Source organism: Coregonus clupeaformis, unplaced genomic scaffold (assembly GCF_020615455.1).
Source record: "Coregonus clupeaformis isolate EN_2021a unplaced genomic scaffold, ASM2061545v1 scaf1671, whole genome shotgun sequence".
Taxonomy (NCBI): Eukaryota; Metazoa; Chordata; class Actinopteri; order Salmoniformes; family Salmonidae; genus Coregonus; species Coregonus clupeaformis.
The window spans coordinates 36,158-55,261 of NW_025535125.1; the positions used below are offsets into that span (position 1 = coordinate 36,158).

Below are 19,104 nucleotides of genomic sequence, written 5' to 3' on the forward strand. Positions count from 1 at the left end.
CTAGCAGTCCCCTATCTGAGTTTAGACATGAATAGAATCCTACTGGTCTGGAAGTACAGATACGTTTACGTTAACTGGAGCCAGGGCAGGAGATAAAATAAAGTCCAGTCACACACTGTCCTGTCCAATTGGATCTCAGGCAAACATTTAAAAGTAATCCAAGAAGTAATCATCTCGTTTTTCAAAAGTATCCGTAATCTGATTACGATATTGCTGGTAACGTAGCAGATTTGTTTGTTTTGTACTCAGATGATATGTAATCAGATTACATGTACGTGATTACATGTAATCAGTTAATGCCCAACCCTGCTTAAGGGGGTATAAAGAGGTTGCTGGTTCTTGAGCAAAAAAATACATTGACTCCTTTCTGTTTTCTCAATGACATTCAAGTCAGCATTGAAAAAAAGTGCCCGTTTAAGTTTGTTCCACCTGAGCGAGTCTGACCACAAGTCAGACTACTATGATGACACACCAAATGCGTTTGATGTATCATTTTTTTCTTCTAATGCCTCTTAAGGGGAAAGTCATTACTGAGTTAGGGTAATCCAAAAGTTACGTTACTTTTTACAATTTTGGACAGGTAACTAGTAACTTTAACGGATTACATTTAGAAAGTAACTTACCCAACCCTGCCCTTAAGAAATTGGTACAAAGGTAAGAGTGTTATAGATCATATTATAAACTGGGTGGTTCGAGCCCTGAATGCTGATTGGCTGAAAGCCGTGGTATATCAGACCGTATACCATGGGTATGACAAAACTTTACTTTTTACTGTTCTAATTTTAATAGCAATAAGGCACCTCTGGGGTTTGTGATATATGGCCAAGATACCACGGCTAAGGGCTGTGTCCTAACACTCCACGTTGCGTCGTGCGTGAGAACAGCCCTTACCCGTGGTATATTGGCCATATACCACACCCCCTCTGGCCTTATTGCTTAAGTAAAACAGTTTATTTTGTTATAATAAATTCATCCGATAAGGTACAATATGTCTGGCGGTAGGTATCTCAGTAGTAGTGTTAAACAAAATCGTAACAAAGGGCTTAAGTTCACAGTAGTTCAACAGCTTTGAAGGGCAGGCTGTGATTTACAACAGTGTAAATTGTTGTAACGAATGAGCACAGTGGGATATCCTACCCTCAAGAAACGGGCTCTCCTGAGCACAGAAGCAGGGGTGCCCCACTCCATGTTGCCCCATAGTAGCTCAGTAGGTAGAGCATGGCGCTTGCAATGCCAGGGTTGTGGGTTCGATTCCCACGGGGGGCCAGTATGCACTCACTTAACTGTAAGTCGCTCTTTAGCGTCTGCTAAATGACTAAAATGTTTTTTTTTATGTAGTACCTGCAGAGGCCCAGACACTGGGGGCAAAGGTTAGCTCCTGCCTACTGCACCCTAAGCATGCTGAGCAGTGTCTATGACTACACACACGGCCCAGAAAGAGAACATTCCAAAACAGCATAGCGCCAGCAGCTCACACATCCTGAGGAAACAACAGTCACTTCCTGGCAAATTAAGGCAAGTCGAGGGCTCTGCTCACTGTGATAACCAGCGGCCTGGCGGCCCACTCTGTGGCTGAGGTAGAGTCCTCTCCCTCCTCCCCTCCCACCACTGTCCCCCAGTCAGTCTTCAGCCTCCTGAGCTCCAGTCGCATCAGCCCAGGACAGACACCACCGATGTGGGATCCCCAGCAGCACTCACTCAGGATGGGCACCCGACTACTACTGCTCACCTTCATACTCCTCTCCACCTGTAATGAAGCTTGATGATAATCTACCTTTGGGAGGGTTTTGGATTGTGTGGGGAAATAAGGAAGTATGGATTTTCTTTATGTTGATGTTGTGTGTTTTTTCCCTCCTGTTCCATCCAGGCCAGGTGGCGGAATCACAGGCATGTAAGTATTAAAGTGTTCTGTTCTTGAGGAGATTCTTAAAATGGGATTGTCAAGAGTGCAGTGGGTACAGTTATCAAAACAATGTAACTCTGAGTGTATTTCAGGTTATTCTTTTGTATCTATTCAGCTATTGTTTTGTTTCTCCTTTCTGTGAAAGTTGGTGTATTCGTAGATAGTGTGCATTGGGACTGGACGTTCTTGCTTATCTACATCTTTCTAACACTATGGGCCTGTTTTACTAAGACATATCTTATACTGAGAGGTGACTGATATACCCTAATCGTAGTATCAACACAGGTTAAACTGTATTGACGCACTGGAAATACCATAACAGGGAATCCTATGAGAATGGTCGCCTGGATCTTGTTGTCTTATCAGTGTTTTCACTGTTTTGGAGTCTGAGACTGTGGAAAAGTTGTGGAGGAAGGCTTTGGGAACTAATTTGTTAGCAGTGTCACACGCCTTCTCCTGCTGTTAGGACAGGGAAAAAAGCCAGGCACTGGAGAGGAATGAGGCCAGCTAGCCAGTGGTAGAGATGGACACCTTATCCTGACCATACCGAGATTAGCAATTCTGTACTTGGAAAAGCAGAATACCCCTATTCTAAGCAGGAAAGTTACTTATTGGCTTTGCCAAGAATGGTCAGTGGTCACACACCCTTTCCATGGGGGTCCGCTATGGCTCGTGCACTGGTTGGCACTGCTCACTACCCTCTGCCCCCCTATCAGTGGTTTTCCCCTCGGTCGCGCCGGGCCCTGCTGAGTGACGTTGGGTGGGGACGGCGGTGGCTAAAATAGCGATGGGTCTGTTTGCCTGTTTGTTTAACAAAATGCTTTTCCTTCCTTCCTCTGGCTGGCGGGGGTCTGTTTACTGGGACGTCCCCCTCGGGACGGGAACCCCCAGACTGGGGGTCTCAACCTGACAGAACTGCCCGCTCCGCACTATAATAATAATATGCCATTTAGCAGACGCTTTTATCCAAAGCGACTTACAGTCATGCGTGCCTACACTAGACCCCACTGGGAGGCCCCTTTATCTAGAGAAGCACTCTGTGGCGGACAAACGTGGGAAAACAGTTCACTATCAGCAGAGCACTGAATCAAAATACTCTGTGTGTTGTTTTTGTTGAGGGTCTGTGTTTATGTCCAATTCATTGGTGTGAGTGATTCCATCTCCTGAGTATCTTGGAGCTTTAAGATGACTAGCTATATACAGTGAGGGGGAAAAAAGTATTTGATCCCCTGCTGATTTTGTACGTTTGCCCACTGACAAAGACATGATCAGTCTATAATTTTAATGGTAGGTTTATTTGAACAGTGGGAGACAGAATAACAACAAAAAAATCCAGAAAAACGCATGTCAGAAATGTTATAAATTGATTTGCATTTTAATGAGGGAAATAAGTATTTGACCCCCTCTCAATCAGAAAGATTTCTGGCTCCCAGGTGTCTTTTATACAGCTAACGAGCTGAGATTAGGAGCACACTTTTAAAGGGAGTGCTCCTAATATCAGCTTGTTACCTGTATTAAAGACACCTGTCCACAGAAGCAATCAATCAATCAGATTCCAAACTCTCCACCATGGCCAAGACCAAAGAGCTCTCCAAGCATGTCAGGGACAAGATTGTAGACCTACACAAGGCTGGAATGGGCTACAAGACCATTGCCAAGCAGCTTGGTGAGAAGGTGACAACAGTTGGTGCGATTATTCGCAAATGGAAGAAACACAAAATAACTGTCAATCTCCCTCGGCCTGGGGCTCCATGCAAGATCTCACCTCGTGGAGTTGCAATGATCATGAGAACGGTGAGGAATCAGCCCAGAACTACACGGAAGGATCTTGTCAATGATCTCAAGTCACCAAGAAAACAATTGGTAACATACTACGCCGTGAAGGACTGAAAAGAAGAAGCACATTAAGGTCCTGGAGTGGCCTAGCCAGTCTCCAAACCTTAATCCCATAGAAAATCTGTGGAGGCAGCTGAAGGTTCGAGTTGCCAAACGTCAGCCTCGAAACCTTAATGACTTGGAGAAGCTCTGCAAAGAGGAGTGGGACAAAATCCCTCCTGAGATGTGTGCAAACCTGGTGGCCAACTACAAGAAACGTCTGACCTCTGATTGCCAGCAAGGGTTTTGCCACCAAGTACTAAGTCATGTTTTGCAGAGGGGTCAAATACTTATTTCCCTCATTTGAAATGCAAATCAATTTTTAAAGTTTTTTACACGCATTTTTCTGGATTTTTTTTGTTGTTATTCTGTCTCACTGTTCAAATAAACCTACCATTAAAATTATAGACTGATCATGTCTTTGTCAGTGGGCAAACGTACAAAATCAGCAGGGGATCAAATACTTTTTTCCCTCAGTGTAGAACTGTGTTTTATTGCACTATTCTCTTACTATGGAGATGTATTTTTGCCTCAGTGAGCAGATTCATGCCACTACCAAGTGTATGAATTCACTAGACAATGTGCTTTGGTACAAGATCACACAGGCTTGTTTTATAGGACTTTTTTTATACAGAATATTTGATCAGTCAGAGCATTGACGTTGAGTTCTTTCTTCAGTGTTCACCATCCGACGTGTCACCCTGACTCTCGAGCCCAGCAAAACCGTCTCCCGGGGTACCAACGTGACGGTACGCTGCCAGGCCTTAGTCAGCAGCTCTGGGTTCCTGAACCGTGAATACACCATCTACAAGGACAACACCGTGGTGTACACTAAAAACACCACCACCACCGAGGACCTACTCTACTCTCTGCGCATGGCCAGAGTGGCCAACACTGGGAAGTACAAATGCAAGGTGAACATACAGGGCAAGGAGCTAAGCAGCAACTCTGAGAAACTGACTGTGACAGGTTAGTGCTCCTCTCTGTTATAGACTGAAAAGCTCGCAAGTTAAGCATTTCACTGTACTGTTTTACACCTGCTGTATCCTGCACATGTGACAATAAAAATACTGGTCTCCTGTGTGAATGTAGTCTCCTGTAACTCTGTGTGCCTATGGCATGTGTTTTATCTGTGCATGTCTGCGTGCCTTCACTCATACTCGTGTCCATCCAGGCCTGCAGACGCCAGTCCTCAGCATCGACAAGCGTGTGTTCAGCGAGGGAGAGGAGGTGACCGTTTGGTGTACGGCCCCTGAGGAGTCCGGCGCTATTGTCTTCTACTTCTATGAGGACTCCAAGGACCTCCATGAGCAGATGGTCAACACCAACCATGTGTGTTAATATTGAGTGTGCTTGCTAAGGTTTTTTACCCCACTACAACTTATTTCCCAAACATACAGCTCCAGTCAAAAGTTTGGACACACCTACTCATTCAACAGGTTTTTCTTTATTTTTTACTATTTTCTACCTTGTAGAATAATAGTGAAGACATCAAAACTATGAAATAACACATATGGAATCATGAAGTAACAAAAAAAGTGTTAAACAAATAAAAATATGTTAGATTCTTCAACGTAGCCAGCCTTTGCCTTGATGACAGCTTTGCACTCTCTTGGCATTCTCTCAACCAGCTTCACCTGGAATGCTTTTCCAACAGTCTTGAAGGAGTTCCCACATACGCTGAGCACTTGTTGGGTGCTTTTCCTTCACTCTGCGGTCCAACTCATCCCAAACCATCTAAATTGGGTTGAGGTCGGGTGATTGTGGAGGCCAGGTCATCTGATGCAGCACTCCATCACTCTCCTTCTTGGTCAAATAGCCCTTACACAGCCTGGAGGTGTGTTGGGTAATTGTCCTGATGAAAAACAAATGATAGTCCCACTAAGCCCAAACCAGATGGGATGGCGTATCGCTGCAGAATGCTCTGGTAGCCATGCTGGTTAAGTGTGCCTTGAATTCTAAATAAATCACAGACAGTGTCACCAGCAAAGCACCATCACACCTCACCTCCATGCTTCACAATGGGAACCACACATGCGGAGATCATCCGTTCACCTACTCTGCGTCTCACAAAGACACGGCGGTTGGAACCAAAAATCTCAAATTTGGACTCATCAGACCAAAGGACAGATTTCCACCGGTCTAATGTCCATTACTCGTGTTTCTCTTCTTGTTATTGGTGTCCTTTAGTAGTGGTTTCTTTGCAGCAATTCGACCATGAAGGCCTGATTCACGCAGTCTCCTCTGAACAGTTGATGTTGAGATGTGTCTGTTACTTGAACTCTGTGAAGCATTTATTTGGGCTGCAATTTCTGAGGCTGGTAACTCTAATGAACTTATCCTCTGCAGCAGAGGTAACTCTGGGTCTTCCTTTCCTGTGGCGGTCCTCGTGAGAGCCATTTTCATCATAGCGCTTGATGGTTTTGGCGACTTTCAAAGTTCTTGACATTTTCCGGATTGACTGACCTCATGTCTTAAAGTAATGATGGACTGTCGTTTCACTTTGCTTATTTGAGCTGTTCTTGCCATAATATGGACTTGGTCTTTTACCAAATAGGGATATCTTCTGTATACCACCCCTACCTTGTCACAACACAACTGATTGGCACAAACGTATTAAGAAGGAAATAAATTCCACAAATTAACTTTTAAGAAGGCACACCCGTTAATTGAAATGCATTCCAGGTGACTACCTCATGAAGCTGGTTGAGAGAATGCCAAGAGTGTGCAAAGCTGTCATCAAGGCAAAGGGTGGCTACTTTGAAGAATATCATATAAAATACATTTTGATTTGTTTAACACTTTTTTGGTTACTACATGATTCCATGTGTTATTTCATAGTTGTGTCCAAACTTTTGACTGGTACTGTTACTTTAGGAAATGTCCTTTTGTAGTTAACATTGTTATATTATTATGACCAACCAGGTGGAGACTAGGCTGCGGTTCAACAACGCTGGCGACCGCAAGCTACACTGTGACTACAGGGTCATACTGCTGCCAGACTCGGTACGATCCAATGCCAGCAACAATGTGGCGGTCACTGTAAATGGTGGAGCCCAAAACAGAACATGGTGGTGAACATCTAGTGTCGGTTTCCAAGTCACAGGATAAGCCTAGTCTTGGACTGAAACACACTTTCAGTGGAGATTCTCATTCGAAATATATTTTTTGTCCAGGACCACATTTAATCTGTGTCTGGGGAAACTGGCCCCTACTGTTCTCAATCTCAATTAATCTCTAATCATTTTAACCATGTCCTAAACTTCATAGAACGTGTCTGGGAAAAGTATCTCGGTTTCAACCTTAAGTTTCCAGACCAATTTTCCTCTTTTTGTACTCCAGAGCTGTTCATCACACCTGTAATCTCTGTCCGACCACACGGATCAAAGATCATCGAAGGGGACAATCTGGACATCTCCTGCAGTGTCAGTGGTAACCTACAGAACAGCTCTGGGCTCAAAGTCTACCTGAGCAAGGGACTGAATCTGCTGAGTACTGGTCAGAGTAAAGCCAACCACAGCATGAGAGCCCTGGCCGAGCACTCTGGGGAGTTTGAATGCAGTTTGGAGATGGGAAATGTAGTCAAGCGAGCAACGAAAAACGTGACGATTACAGGTGAGTGAATGGATTTATAACTAATCTGAAATGTAGAATGTGGTGTTAGCTGTTGAAAAAAGCTTATCAAAAAGCTATTATCTGCTCTATCAGTTTAAAACCAAGCTAGGGTAAAACATTCTGGTGATCTTTCCTCAAATTCCTAGGTTTTCCAGAAATCCTGGTTGGAAGATTCCTGGAATCTGGAGGGAATAAACAGGAAATCCAGAATCCTCCAACCAGGATTTCTGGAAAAACCTGGCCATTTTGGGAAAAGTGCCTGGAATTTTCCAACCCTATTCACAGCTATTACCTTTTTTTGTTATCAACCTATGACGCTTATCAATGTTGATCACAACATTTCTCGTGAATGTTCTTACATGTACTCAGCCTCCAAGAGTGAGTAATCAATGTTTTACCCAACAGAACTGTTTTCCCAGCCAGTCCTGACCATATATCCGACAGAGGTGTTTGAAAGGGAGAAACTCACGTTAACCTGCAAGAGTGCCAACTACTCCTCTGACAGAATCAGCGCTCAGGATGTGAAATACACCATTTACATAGACAATTACAACCTGACGCCAGGCAGCTTCAATGGGATATATGTTGTCCCTGTGGGGTTACGGAACCTGAGTGGGAATTACTCATGTAAAGCAGATGCCAAGTTGATCTCCAAGTACAGTGCAAAGCTGCCTGTCCAAGCAAAAGGTATGACTACTGCACATAAGGCTTTTATGTGTGACCCAAAGTTAGTCAATCTCACTTGTCTTTGAATAAATTAATTTAGTTAATCGCCTGCAGCATACCACTCTGCATTCCACTGCTGGTTTGCTTCTGAAGCTAAGCAGGGTTGGTCCTGGTCGGTACCTGGATGGGAGACCAGATGCTGCTGGAAGTGGTGTTGGAGGGATGGTAGGAGGCACTCTTTCCTCTGGTCAAAAAAAAATATCCCAATGCCACAGGGCAGTGATTGGGGACATTGCCCTGTGTAGGATGCAGTCTTTCAGATGGGACGTTAAACGGGTGTCCTGACTCTCTGTGGTCACTAAAGGTCCCATGGCACTTAACGTAAGTGTAGGGGTGTTTACTCCAGTGTCCTAGCTAAACTCCCAATCTGGCCCTCATACCATCATGGCCACCTGATCATCCCCAGCTTCCAATTGGCTCATTCATCCCCCCTCCTGTCCCATGTAACTATTCCCCAAGGTCGTTGCTGTAAATGAGAATGTGTTCTCAGTCAGCTTACCTGGTAAAATAAGGATATTCATAAGGATATGCTGATAACCTGAATGGATAAAGTATCTCTCACAACAATATGATATTAAAGGGGAACTCCAATCAAAAATGACAGTTTGGGAAATTGTTTTAAATTTCAACCTTGACTCAGATACAATCTTTGAGTCGAAGTTTAGTCATACGTGTAGCTGCTAAGTAATGTTGATGATGTGATTGGAAGGTAACCTCTCCACATTAACAGTCCATTTTGTAATTTCAGTCACGTTCTATTCTTTCCCCAGTTCTGGTCAGTAAACCGGATATAACGGCCAATGGCAGAGTGATCGTGGGAAAGCCCTTCCAGGTGCGCTGTCACTCAGACCGAGGAAGCCTACCCATCAAGTACACCTTGTGGAAGAAGTATTCTGAGGTTAACTCAACCACCGTGCAGCAGCCACATCACCAGGCCGTCTTCCCTATCACCATCCAGCACTACAGCGACATACAGGATTATAAATGCGAGGCGCAGAACAACCCCAAAGTCGACGCGTTGGTCAGCAACAGACTCAACACCACAGTCATAGGTGAGCCTGTTAAAGTATGGAATGGTATACAACACTGAGCACATTCATGCTTCGTTGGATTGTAGCATTATTGGACACTTATTATTTAATAATCAGAAATGCCTTGAAGTATCATTACACCACCAACCTCCACACCACCTAACACTAGCCACTCCCTCTCCCAGTGCCTCTGTCCAATCCAGGACTCACCGTCCTCCCAGACCTGTCGGAGGTCGCAGAGGGAGATGAGATGTACCTGATCTGTGGGGTGGAAGGTTCCCCGCCCGTCACCTTTAAGTGGTACCGAAGAGGCAACGTCCAGCCCCTGTTCACCACCACCTCAACCCAATCCAGCGCGTCCCACCAGATCAAGGGAGTGGGCAATGAGCACAGTGGCAACTACTACTGCGAGGCCATCAACTACGCTAACATGGTCCAGAGCCAGCTAGTCACTGTAGATGGTGAGAGTTATGCACACACACACAGTACAGTGATATGCATCACAATAGGTTGAGAGACAGGCAAACACCACACAGTGGGAGTCCACACACTCCACCATAGAGACATTACATTTCTTTACTACTCTTACTGAATGCAGCAGTCTAGCTTCATTTCTTTCACAGTACCACTTGTGTAAAAACTAAAGACCCTCTGCTTTGGACCAGTAGCGACAGCTTTGTTCTTCTCACGACACTCTTCAGGGGCTGCTTCAGTGACAACTGACAAGTTTGGGTCTTCTTCAATCTTTATCTGATCCCTCCACCCCAGTGCCTGCCAGCAAGCCTATTAATAAACCCCAATGAGCTCCTCTGCTGTGGCGTTGATTAGCATGAGCCACGCTAAATACCCTGCCGCTAAGCTAACCTTGGCCCGTAGCCACTCTGACATCTATGTCCTGTGGTGTGGTTAGCGCCGACGGCTAACGCGAGAGCACAAAGTCAATCCGGATACTAGTGGCGACGCGCTAGGCTCCCATGGAACGTGGCTAGCACTCATTAGCCAGAGCAATTAGACCCAGCCTGTTTCAGTCCCCATATTGGCACTACAGCAGCTACAGTGGCAAGGCAGAGGATAGGGGGATGAGGAGGAGAGGGGAAATGAAGGGAACACTTAAGTTCAGACCCCAAGAGGAGGAAGCAGATGGACGTTTGACTCTGAACTTTAAGATTTACTTTTTCTCTCTCCCTCTTTCAACCATCATCTCTCCACTCTGTCCTCATCTCCACCCACCCTAACTTTCTTTTAACCTTTACCCTTTGCCTCTCACAAACACCCTGACTACCTCCCCCCTCTCCCTGCATCTCTCTCCCTACCTCTCCCACTCTCCCTTTTCCTCCCTTCCTCTCTCTCTCTCCCTCTCTCTCTACAGTGAAGATGGCAATGTGGAAGAAAGGTTTGATCGTGGCCTGCTGTCTGCTGGTGGTGGCTGTCCTGGTCCTCGGCTGCGTGCTGCGTTACAATTCCAAGAGAGGTAGAGAGACCTACAGTCCCAGCAACACAGGCCTTTGCTGGTGTCTGACTATGTATGAACAACCTCTTCTCTCTCTCCTCCCCTTCTCTTTATTGTATAGGTAAAAGAGAGAACGCAGCTGAACTGTCAGTGTGAGTTGGCTTGCCTATTTGCTTTGCTCTGAATACAACACACAAGTAGTTTTCTGTGATAGTGGCTATCTAGGATGATAGCATTAGCTGGCGCCAATGGTTTTTGGTGAATGCTTAGCACTATGTTGACACATACAGCACACCCAAATGGGCCTTAAAGGGATAGTTCACTCCAAAATGAAAAGTTTGTCAGATGTTTTCAGATCTTGAAAGTGGTCTATTGACGAGATTCATCCATGTTCCATGGTATATGTTATGTAGATCCGGCCATATGCCTCAATCCCAAATAAATGTGAACGATAAGCACCATTTCATTTTAGGTGTGATCTGAAAACATTTAACAACCTTTGATTTTATAATGAATTAACTATCCCTTTAATAAGCTTTAAGGGTCCTAGAATTAAGAAATGATCTCTCGTTGTGTCACTGCCAACGTTGACTTTATTTTCACAATTTCTCAGAAAGCCTTCGAGCCCTAAATCAGATGACTCTCTAACAGTGAGTCTTACCCACAGCACTATGGAGGTTTATAACCCTCCCAAAGGTAGCCTGTTTTCCTACTCTCTCCTGTGTGTTCCGTCTCGACCTATCGTCATGCTTCGAACCATAACAGACATTTAACTGCCTGCGTCTGTCTCACGCCCCATTGTGTGTTCCATTTCATGCTAGCTGTTAGCATGCTAGCTGCTTGTAGCATGTTGGTGTCAGAAGTTGTCATCCTAATGTCAGTCCATACCATGACACCTGTACTGTGTGCATGTAGGGAGTCTCTGAGGTGACCTTAGGTGACTTTGTTTTCTTAACTCTCTGCATCTCCTCTGCTCATATTTTCCTGTTAGAGGAACAAAAATGCATTGTCTTATCGTCCAGCTGTAGACATCCTGTGCAACTTGGAATGCATGAGAGAGGACATGGCAGAGAAGCTTGCAGTGTGTGTGTGTTTAGACAGGAAAAGTAGCTTAGTTCCTTATATACAAATCGATGCAGGTCTTAACAATTGATGATTTTACTCCAGCAAACATGCCTCTTTAGATGTGCAGATTCTGCAGTGGTTTGCAAGATGTAGCTAGCTACAGGGTAGCTGTGTTCAGTAGTGATTGTGTCGGGTGTTGAGTATTTGTTGAGAGTGGCCATATCATCTTATTACAGACGCAGTGCCAACCTTTGACGGCATGGAGGGGAGAGCGACCAATGGGACGCGAGATAGTGTGGCATCACTTCCTGCTGACATCAGCAACAGGAGCAGCTACAGTCTCCCAGCAACAGTGTAGAGAAACCCCACAGAGGGAGGGACTTTTTTGGTTTGAACCAAAAAATAACAAACATTTTGCACCACTTGGTTGAATAAAGGGGTATATGGGACGAAAACCAAGGATAACAACAATTGGAACAGTGGCTCAAACAAACAAAATTCCCACAGACTTTTTAGAGAGGGAAGAATGGCCAAAATGTCTTCCTTTGAGAAATATTGTCTTCTTTGTTATGTGTTGTAGATGTCATTTCAAAGGGTACAGGTGTAGTGGACACAAGATGGCCGACACCAAGGGGCTTGTTGCCAACATCAGTCCCAGTGACAGACAGTTGAACTGGCCCCATTGCTCCCTCTCCTCTCCTGCTGCTGTCTGGAAGAGCTGTACTTTCCTGTCATTATCAACATACTGTCTTTGTCCTGTGTTCTCACCTCACTGTGTCTGTCTGTCTGTGTCTGCCTGTCTGACTGCATGTCTATCGAATTGTCTGTTTGTCCAAAAACAATGTGTGCATGTCTAAATGCATAGATCTGATGCTGTATATACACTAGACTAGACGATCATCAATAGAAATGTGTGGATGTATATTTGGGTTGGTTAATTGATTGATTTTGAAGAAGCACTTCTAGAATAAAAAGTTGGTTTTATTTAGCAATGTGTCAATACCGTGCATTTTCTTTTCATAGATACCAATGAATTTCTATAATGCTGTGTAGCTGCACTGAGTGTACTAAACATTAGTGACACCTGCTATTTCCATGACATAGACTGACCAGGTGAATCCAGGTGAAAGCTATGATCCCTTATTGATGTCACTTGTTAAATCCACTTCAATCAGTGTAGATGAAGGGGAGGAGACAGGTTAAAGAAGGATTTCTAAGCCTTGAGACAATTGAGACATGGATTGTGTATGTGTGCCATTCAGAGGGTGAATGGGCAAGACAAAAGATTTGAGTGCCTTTGAACGGGGTATGGTAGTAGGTGCCAGGCACACCGGTTTGTCAAGAAATGCAATGCTGCTGGGTTTTTCACGTGCAATAGTTTTCCGTGTGTATCAAGAATGGTCCACCACCCAAAGGACATCCAGCAAACTTGACGATTATGGGAAGCATTTGAGTCAACTTGGACCGCAAATCCCTGTGGAACACTTTCGACACCTTGTAGAGTCCATGCCCTGACCAATTGAGGCTGTTCTTAGGGTAAAAGGGGGTATATCTCAATATTAGGAAGCTGTTCTTAATGTTTTGTACATTCAGTGTATATTAGCCAATATATGTATGCCATATTAGATGCTTTATCAACCATCTTAATATGTTGGCTAAAGTACTTTAAGACGCAACACCCCTAAAGGAGTGTACTAGCTAAGGTTGCCTTGCTGGAATACTGAAACAATAGCGTCTGTGTGGAATTTCCTATGTTGGCACCATCCATTTATAAAAGGGGGTTTGTTAAATAGTGGACTTTGGGGCAGACTGTTTGTTTCAGGCCAGTCGAATTTGAATGCAGGCAGCAGGTGGAGGAAATTAATCACTTAGGCCCAGTCTGAGGTTCGATAGAATCTGGGATTGCATTAACGAATGGGAAGTGGTAATGGGAAGTTGTTTTTGCAGGGAGCTATTGTGTTCCTGTTGTTTACCAAACAGTAGCCAGTGTGCATAAGGCACCGGAACAGCTCTGTGGAAATCAAACATGGAGGCCTGATATCCACTCCTCCTTTGTTACAGTATGTTCTCTTACGGCTCTAATCAATTCAATCAAAAATGTAAAGTGGGGGAATTCACTATTTTAAATTCTTTCAAGCGTTGGAATAATATTTAACTTGTGAAACAATAGACATAACGGTCTACTAAATGTTTTACCTCGTCTCGGAACTTTCCGGTTGGCGGTTTTAATTTAATAGGGCCCCAAGTCTCAATCTCCTGTTACACCCTAACAGTCATTTGACTTCACTGGGCAGTAACTTACTGGGAATCCTGGATCATTAGATCTCCTAGCTTGTGTCGGGGAGCATTGCTTTATGTCTGTGTGTATCTGTGTGTTTGTGTCTTGCAGTGGGAGTGGACGCTGCTGTAAGTGTCTGGAGCGAGAGGCCGGTAGACCCAGGTGAGACCAACTGAGTACATCCATAGAGGGTTCATAAAGAGTGTTATAACCTAAGTTGCTTATAGATTTCAAGCTGTGTTGTCTAAAGTCTGCCTCTGTCTTCTTGGGCTGTTTTGTGTGATGGAATGTATGTGTATCTTGTCCTGGTGCAGGCAGTGATGTGGAGAGCAGTGCAGCGTCTAATAATGAGCCTGATGTGGAGTACACTGAAGTGGTGCACCGCCAGCCTGTGGACCCTGCCAGAGGTCACACTCTCTCTCTCTCTCACACACACACACACACACACACCAGTTTTTCACTCCGGCTACCTAAAGCTTATTCCCTTTATCTAGCTCTCCTTTTCTACAACAGCTCTCCCTCTCATCGCCCTTTCTCTACCTCTTTCCCTCTCTCATTCTCTCCCTTTACTCATATCAAATCATCACTGAGGGTTTGCTTTGCTGACATTATTTCAGCTGATAAGACAGCGCCATTTCCTGGGGGGGGGGGGGGTCTAATTGGCCACAATTAAAGTGTCTCCACAGTAACCGTTGGTGATAGCCATGGTGATCAGGCTTCAAGAAACATCTCCTGGCGAATAAACAGGAAGGGCTGAACTAATTGCCAGGCTACTCTCTACGATACCAACCCCATCCATTAGTATACACTGTTGGCCCCCATGGGTTTGCTATGGCAGATGGTTGGGCATATCCTTAAGCAGGGGCGCAACTTTGGTTTTAGAAGTGGGGGGGGACATTATACATATATATAGTACCAGTCAAAGGTTTGGACACACCTACTCATTCCAGGGTTTTTCTTTATTTTTACTATTTTCTACATTGTAGAATAATGCATTTGAGCCAATCAGTTGTGATGTGAAAAGGTAGGGGGTGTATACAGAAGATAGCCCTATTTGGTAAAAGACCAAGTCCATATTATGGCAAGAACAGCTCAAATAAGCAAAGAGAAATGACAGTCCACCATTACTTTAAGACATGACGGTCAGTCAATACGGAAAATGTCAAGAACTTGAAATTTCTAAGGAAAAAAAAGGTATGGCTCTCATGAGGACCACCACAGGAATGGAAGACCCAGAGTTACCTCTGCTGCAGAGGATAAATTTGTTAGTTACCCGCCTCAGAAATTGCAGCCCAAATAAATGCTTCACAGAGTTCAAGTCACAGACACATCTCAACATCAACTGTTCAGAGGAGACTGCGTGAATCAGGCCTTCATGGTCGAATTGCTGCGAAGAAACCATTACTAAAGGACACCAATAAGAAGAAGAAACCTGCTTGGGCCAAGAAACACAAGCAATGGACATTAGACTGGTGGAAATTTGTCCTTTGGTCTGGAGTCAAAATTTGAGAGTTTTGGTTCCAACCGCTGTGTCTTTTTGAGACGCGGTGTGGGTGAACGGATGATCTCTGCATGTGTAGTTCCCACCGTAAATCATGGATGAGGAGGTGTTATGGTGTGGGGGTGCTTTGCTGGTGACACTGTCTGTGATTTATTTAGAATTCAAGGCACACTTAACCAGCATAGCTATCACAGCATTCTGCAGCGATACGCCATCCCATCTGGTTTGGGCTTAGTCGGACTATCATTTGTTTTTCAACAGGACAATGACCCAACACACCTCAAGGCTGTGTAAGGGCTATTTTACTAAGTAAGAGAGTGATGGAGTGCTGCATCAGATTACCTGGCTTCCACAATCCCCCGACCTCAACCCAATTGAGATGGTTCGGATGGCAGAGTGAAGGAACAGCAGCCAACAAGTGCTCAGCATATGTGGGAACTCCTTCAAGACTGTTGGAAAAGCATTCCAGGTGAAGCTGTTTGAGAGAATGCCAAGAGTGTGCAAAGGTGTCATCAAGGCAAAGGGTGGCTATTTGAAGAATCTCAAATATAAAATATATTTTGATTTGTTTAACACTTTTTTGGTTACTACATGATTCCATATGTGTTATTTCATAGTTTTGATGTCTTCACTATTATTCTACAATGTAAAAATAAAGAAAAACCCTTGAATGAGTAGGTGTGTCCAAACTTTTGACTGGTAGTGTGTATATATATATATATATGTGTGTATGTATGTGTGTGTGTATATATATATATGTATTTTTTATCCTTTCGGATAAACACTCCAAACAGCCTACCCGCCACTCGGAGGCGTCCGCATGGTGCTAAAGCACATCTTTGCCTAGTTTTGTATCACATTCCAATGATAAAACTGGGGGGGTGTCCCCCCCTTCCACAGTGAAAGTTGCGCCTGTCCTTAAGTATCCAGTACAATGATTTGCCAAGAGATGGAGCATCTGCTAAGAGACAAACAAGTAAATGTGTAACAGTTGTAATGAAGGTATATAGTTTGATGATGGTTATATAATGGGTGTGTGCCCATGAGCAATGTTTAAGTGATACAAGTGTGAAACATTGTGACATTATTTTGTTTCTATGTTTTGCAGTTCCCCTGAGAAAAGGCACAGAAACGGTGTACAGTGAAGTCCAGAACTCCCCAACAGGTGAGTCCAACACCCTGTAAATATGGATTACATTTCTAAAGTTCTTTAAACTAGGTCTCAAAAAACACTTGACATTGCATGGAGCTAATTCAACCCATCCACCACCAATGAGTAAAAGGAGGTGGAAGGTGATGCATTCATTATTGAATCCAGAACTGCCGGACCAGCGTGGTCTGTATGAAGGTGACTATTTCCTCTTGCTGCTAGCAGGAAGTTCCTGTTTTTAGAACGTGATCCAAGTTGAATTTGTTAGTGAAGCAGTCCATGAGAAAATGTACCGTTATTAACCCAAATTTAACATAAAACATGTACCATACCTTTTGTTTGTAACTCTCTCATCGCTGGTGAATTGGTGAGTGTTATGGATAAGGGTGGATGTTTAGGAAGAGGGCAGGGACTGCACTTGTTGCTTTCTGGCATAGTTATACCCCTGTTGTGGTAAAACAATGGGCCCTGCTTCAAGGGAACCAATGAGTCAGCAACTAGGCCTGGTCATCATAACTGTCAAATTAGTCATTATGATGAAAACATTCAGAGAATATTACATTATTATTCAATGACCTCAGAATGTGGTCAATTCAATGGGTCAAATGAGAGGAAAGGGAGGGTGATATGCACATCCTGAACTTGAGAATACTGGTGCTGGGCTAAAAAAGAATACACATAAAGGAATGAGAGGCCCTTTAACGCACTGGGGAGTAGTAATAGTTCTCTCATTCCTTTATCAAATGAAAGAGTACACACACAGAGACGCAGGTCATACAGTATAATGTCATCTCTGTAATGGACTAGTGGTTGTCCTTCCTCCCTGATCCTGTGTCTTGTTTTCCAGGTGCACCTGGTGACCATTATGACTATGTAAGTACAGCTTGGGTCTCAGTGTCTTACATTTTGCTGGCTGTGACTGTGAGGCACAGTGAAAGCTAACACACTCAGTAACCACAGCTGACCTTTCCTCCAGCCGACAAAAAGAGTGAGAAGTGACAGAATCAAGGCCACAGGGCACACCTTCCCCTCCTTCCCTCTCTCCCACTTTCCCTCCTCCTTCCCTCTCCAACCAGCCCCAGTCACTCTGTGGGCTGAGGCTCTTGGATAGTAGTAATTTCACTGTGCAGGAGAGGGAAGCTGCGGTCAGAGTTTCCAGACAAGAACAAAGGGAATTTGGGCTGGGGCTTCCTTCCCTTATCGCCCAGTGAGATCAGCAGCCAAAGGTCCAGTCAAATTGTACCTCCATGCACAGCTCAACCTCAACCGCCACACTGTCCTCCTCTGGTTCCTCACCAAGGCCCTTCAGTGGTTTACAGATGGATCATTACAGTCCACACTGTTTGCCCTTACTTGGAGCTGAGGAACTAAGGCCGGGTTATCTGTTTAGAGGGGAATTTGACATAATGAGTCTAGTCAGGATGTGACATGATGGTCTAAACTTAAGACAGTTAATTCACTCCTTGATGGAAAAGGAGGAGCAGCCAAGGTTGTGGTGAGGTGGTTTTAATGATAAAGGAATTTCATTGTGTGTTTTTGAATGTGTGCAGCTGCCCCTGGAGAATATTGTTTTGTATTCTGTGAAGCCTTGGTGAAATACAGTGTAGTATTCTGTGAGGAACACAGTTGTTGATGGATTTTCACCTGCCTTGAGAGAATCAGATTGTGTTAAAATGGGATGTGTGATGGTATAGAGTGGTGCTGTCACAGTTTTAATTTTGGGTTGCGTTATGGTGTTGACTTGTCTGTGTGTGATGGTGTTGAAGTTAGATACGGTGTTGACTTTCGTTGTGACAGTGTTGACATAATTGACAGTGTTGAGCAGGACAGTGTGTCAATATTCAGTGGGATCTCTGTTGTCTCAGCAGGGTTCAGTGGAGTACGCCGATCTCAACGGTGACCAACCGGAGGTCAACCAGGCCCTGCTGGAGGTAAATCACCAGGACAACAATGACCTCCCAGTGCCTGTGGAGTAAAGGTTACCTCTGATCCCTCGCGACCCCTTACACTAGGACCACAAACTAAATTATCCCTACCTCTGCCCCCGACCCTAACCACACTCCTTATTTCCATATCGTTATTTTATTTTGTACATTTTCCCGATAAGGGAAATTGTTGATTCATGTAAGCTGTAAATATTTTGCATAATTTTATAGCCAAATAAAATCACAAATCCTAATTAGGACTTACTGTATAGTTCTGACATTCCTTGTAGACTCTCGCCTTTATATCATGACTCATAACCACAGAGGGTGGTCCAGAGTTCAGTTAGCCTGGCCCCTCCCTCAACCGCTGTGTAAGGTTTACATTCAGTTCCCTTTGATCTCCTAAATGGACAGCATGACCGTTACGCTCTGTCACTAGACTGGGTCCACACCCAAACCAGGACACACTCCAGTAGGGCCATCCCTGAATCACACTATGGAAATAGCTATGGAAAAAAATAGTGAATGTAAACAGAGGAGCTGCCCATCTCCAGCTGCTCAGCCTGATGGTATATGATGTCTGTG

General features: G+C 44.3%; 1 protein-coding gene across 1 annotated transcript; it reads left to right on the top strand.

Annotated features, from left to right (window-relative positions):
* The first annotated feature begins 1,565 nt into the window (after positions 1-1,565).
* pecam1b (platelet and endothelial cell adhesion molecule 1b) lies at positions 1,566-18,797 on the top strand. The gene is made up of 17 exons (XM_045218569.1): positions 1,566-1,749; positions 1,868-1,891; positions 4,457-4,747; positions 4,953-5,110; positions 6,704-6,827; positions 7,121-7,393; positions 7,799-8,080; positions 8,890-9,171; positions 9,336-9,611; positions 10,520-10,621; positions 10,722-10,752; positions 11,214-11,296; positions 14,055-14,105; positions 14,258-14,350; positions 16,553-16,609; positions 17,442-17,467; positions 18,463-18,797. Exons 1-17 carry the CDS (start codon positions 1,674-1,676, stop codon positions 18,568-18,570), a joined length of 2,337 nt encoding a protein of 778 aa, XP_045074504.1. The 5' UTR covers positions 1,566-1,673; the 3' UTR covers positions 18,571-18,797.
* Positions 18,798-19,104: the final 307 nt, after the last annotated feature.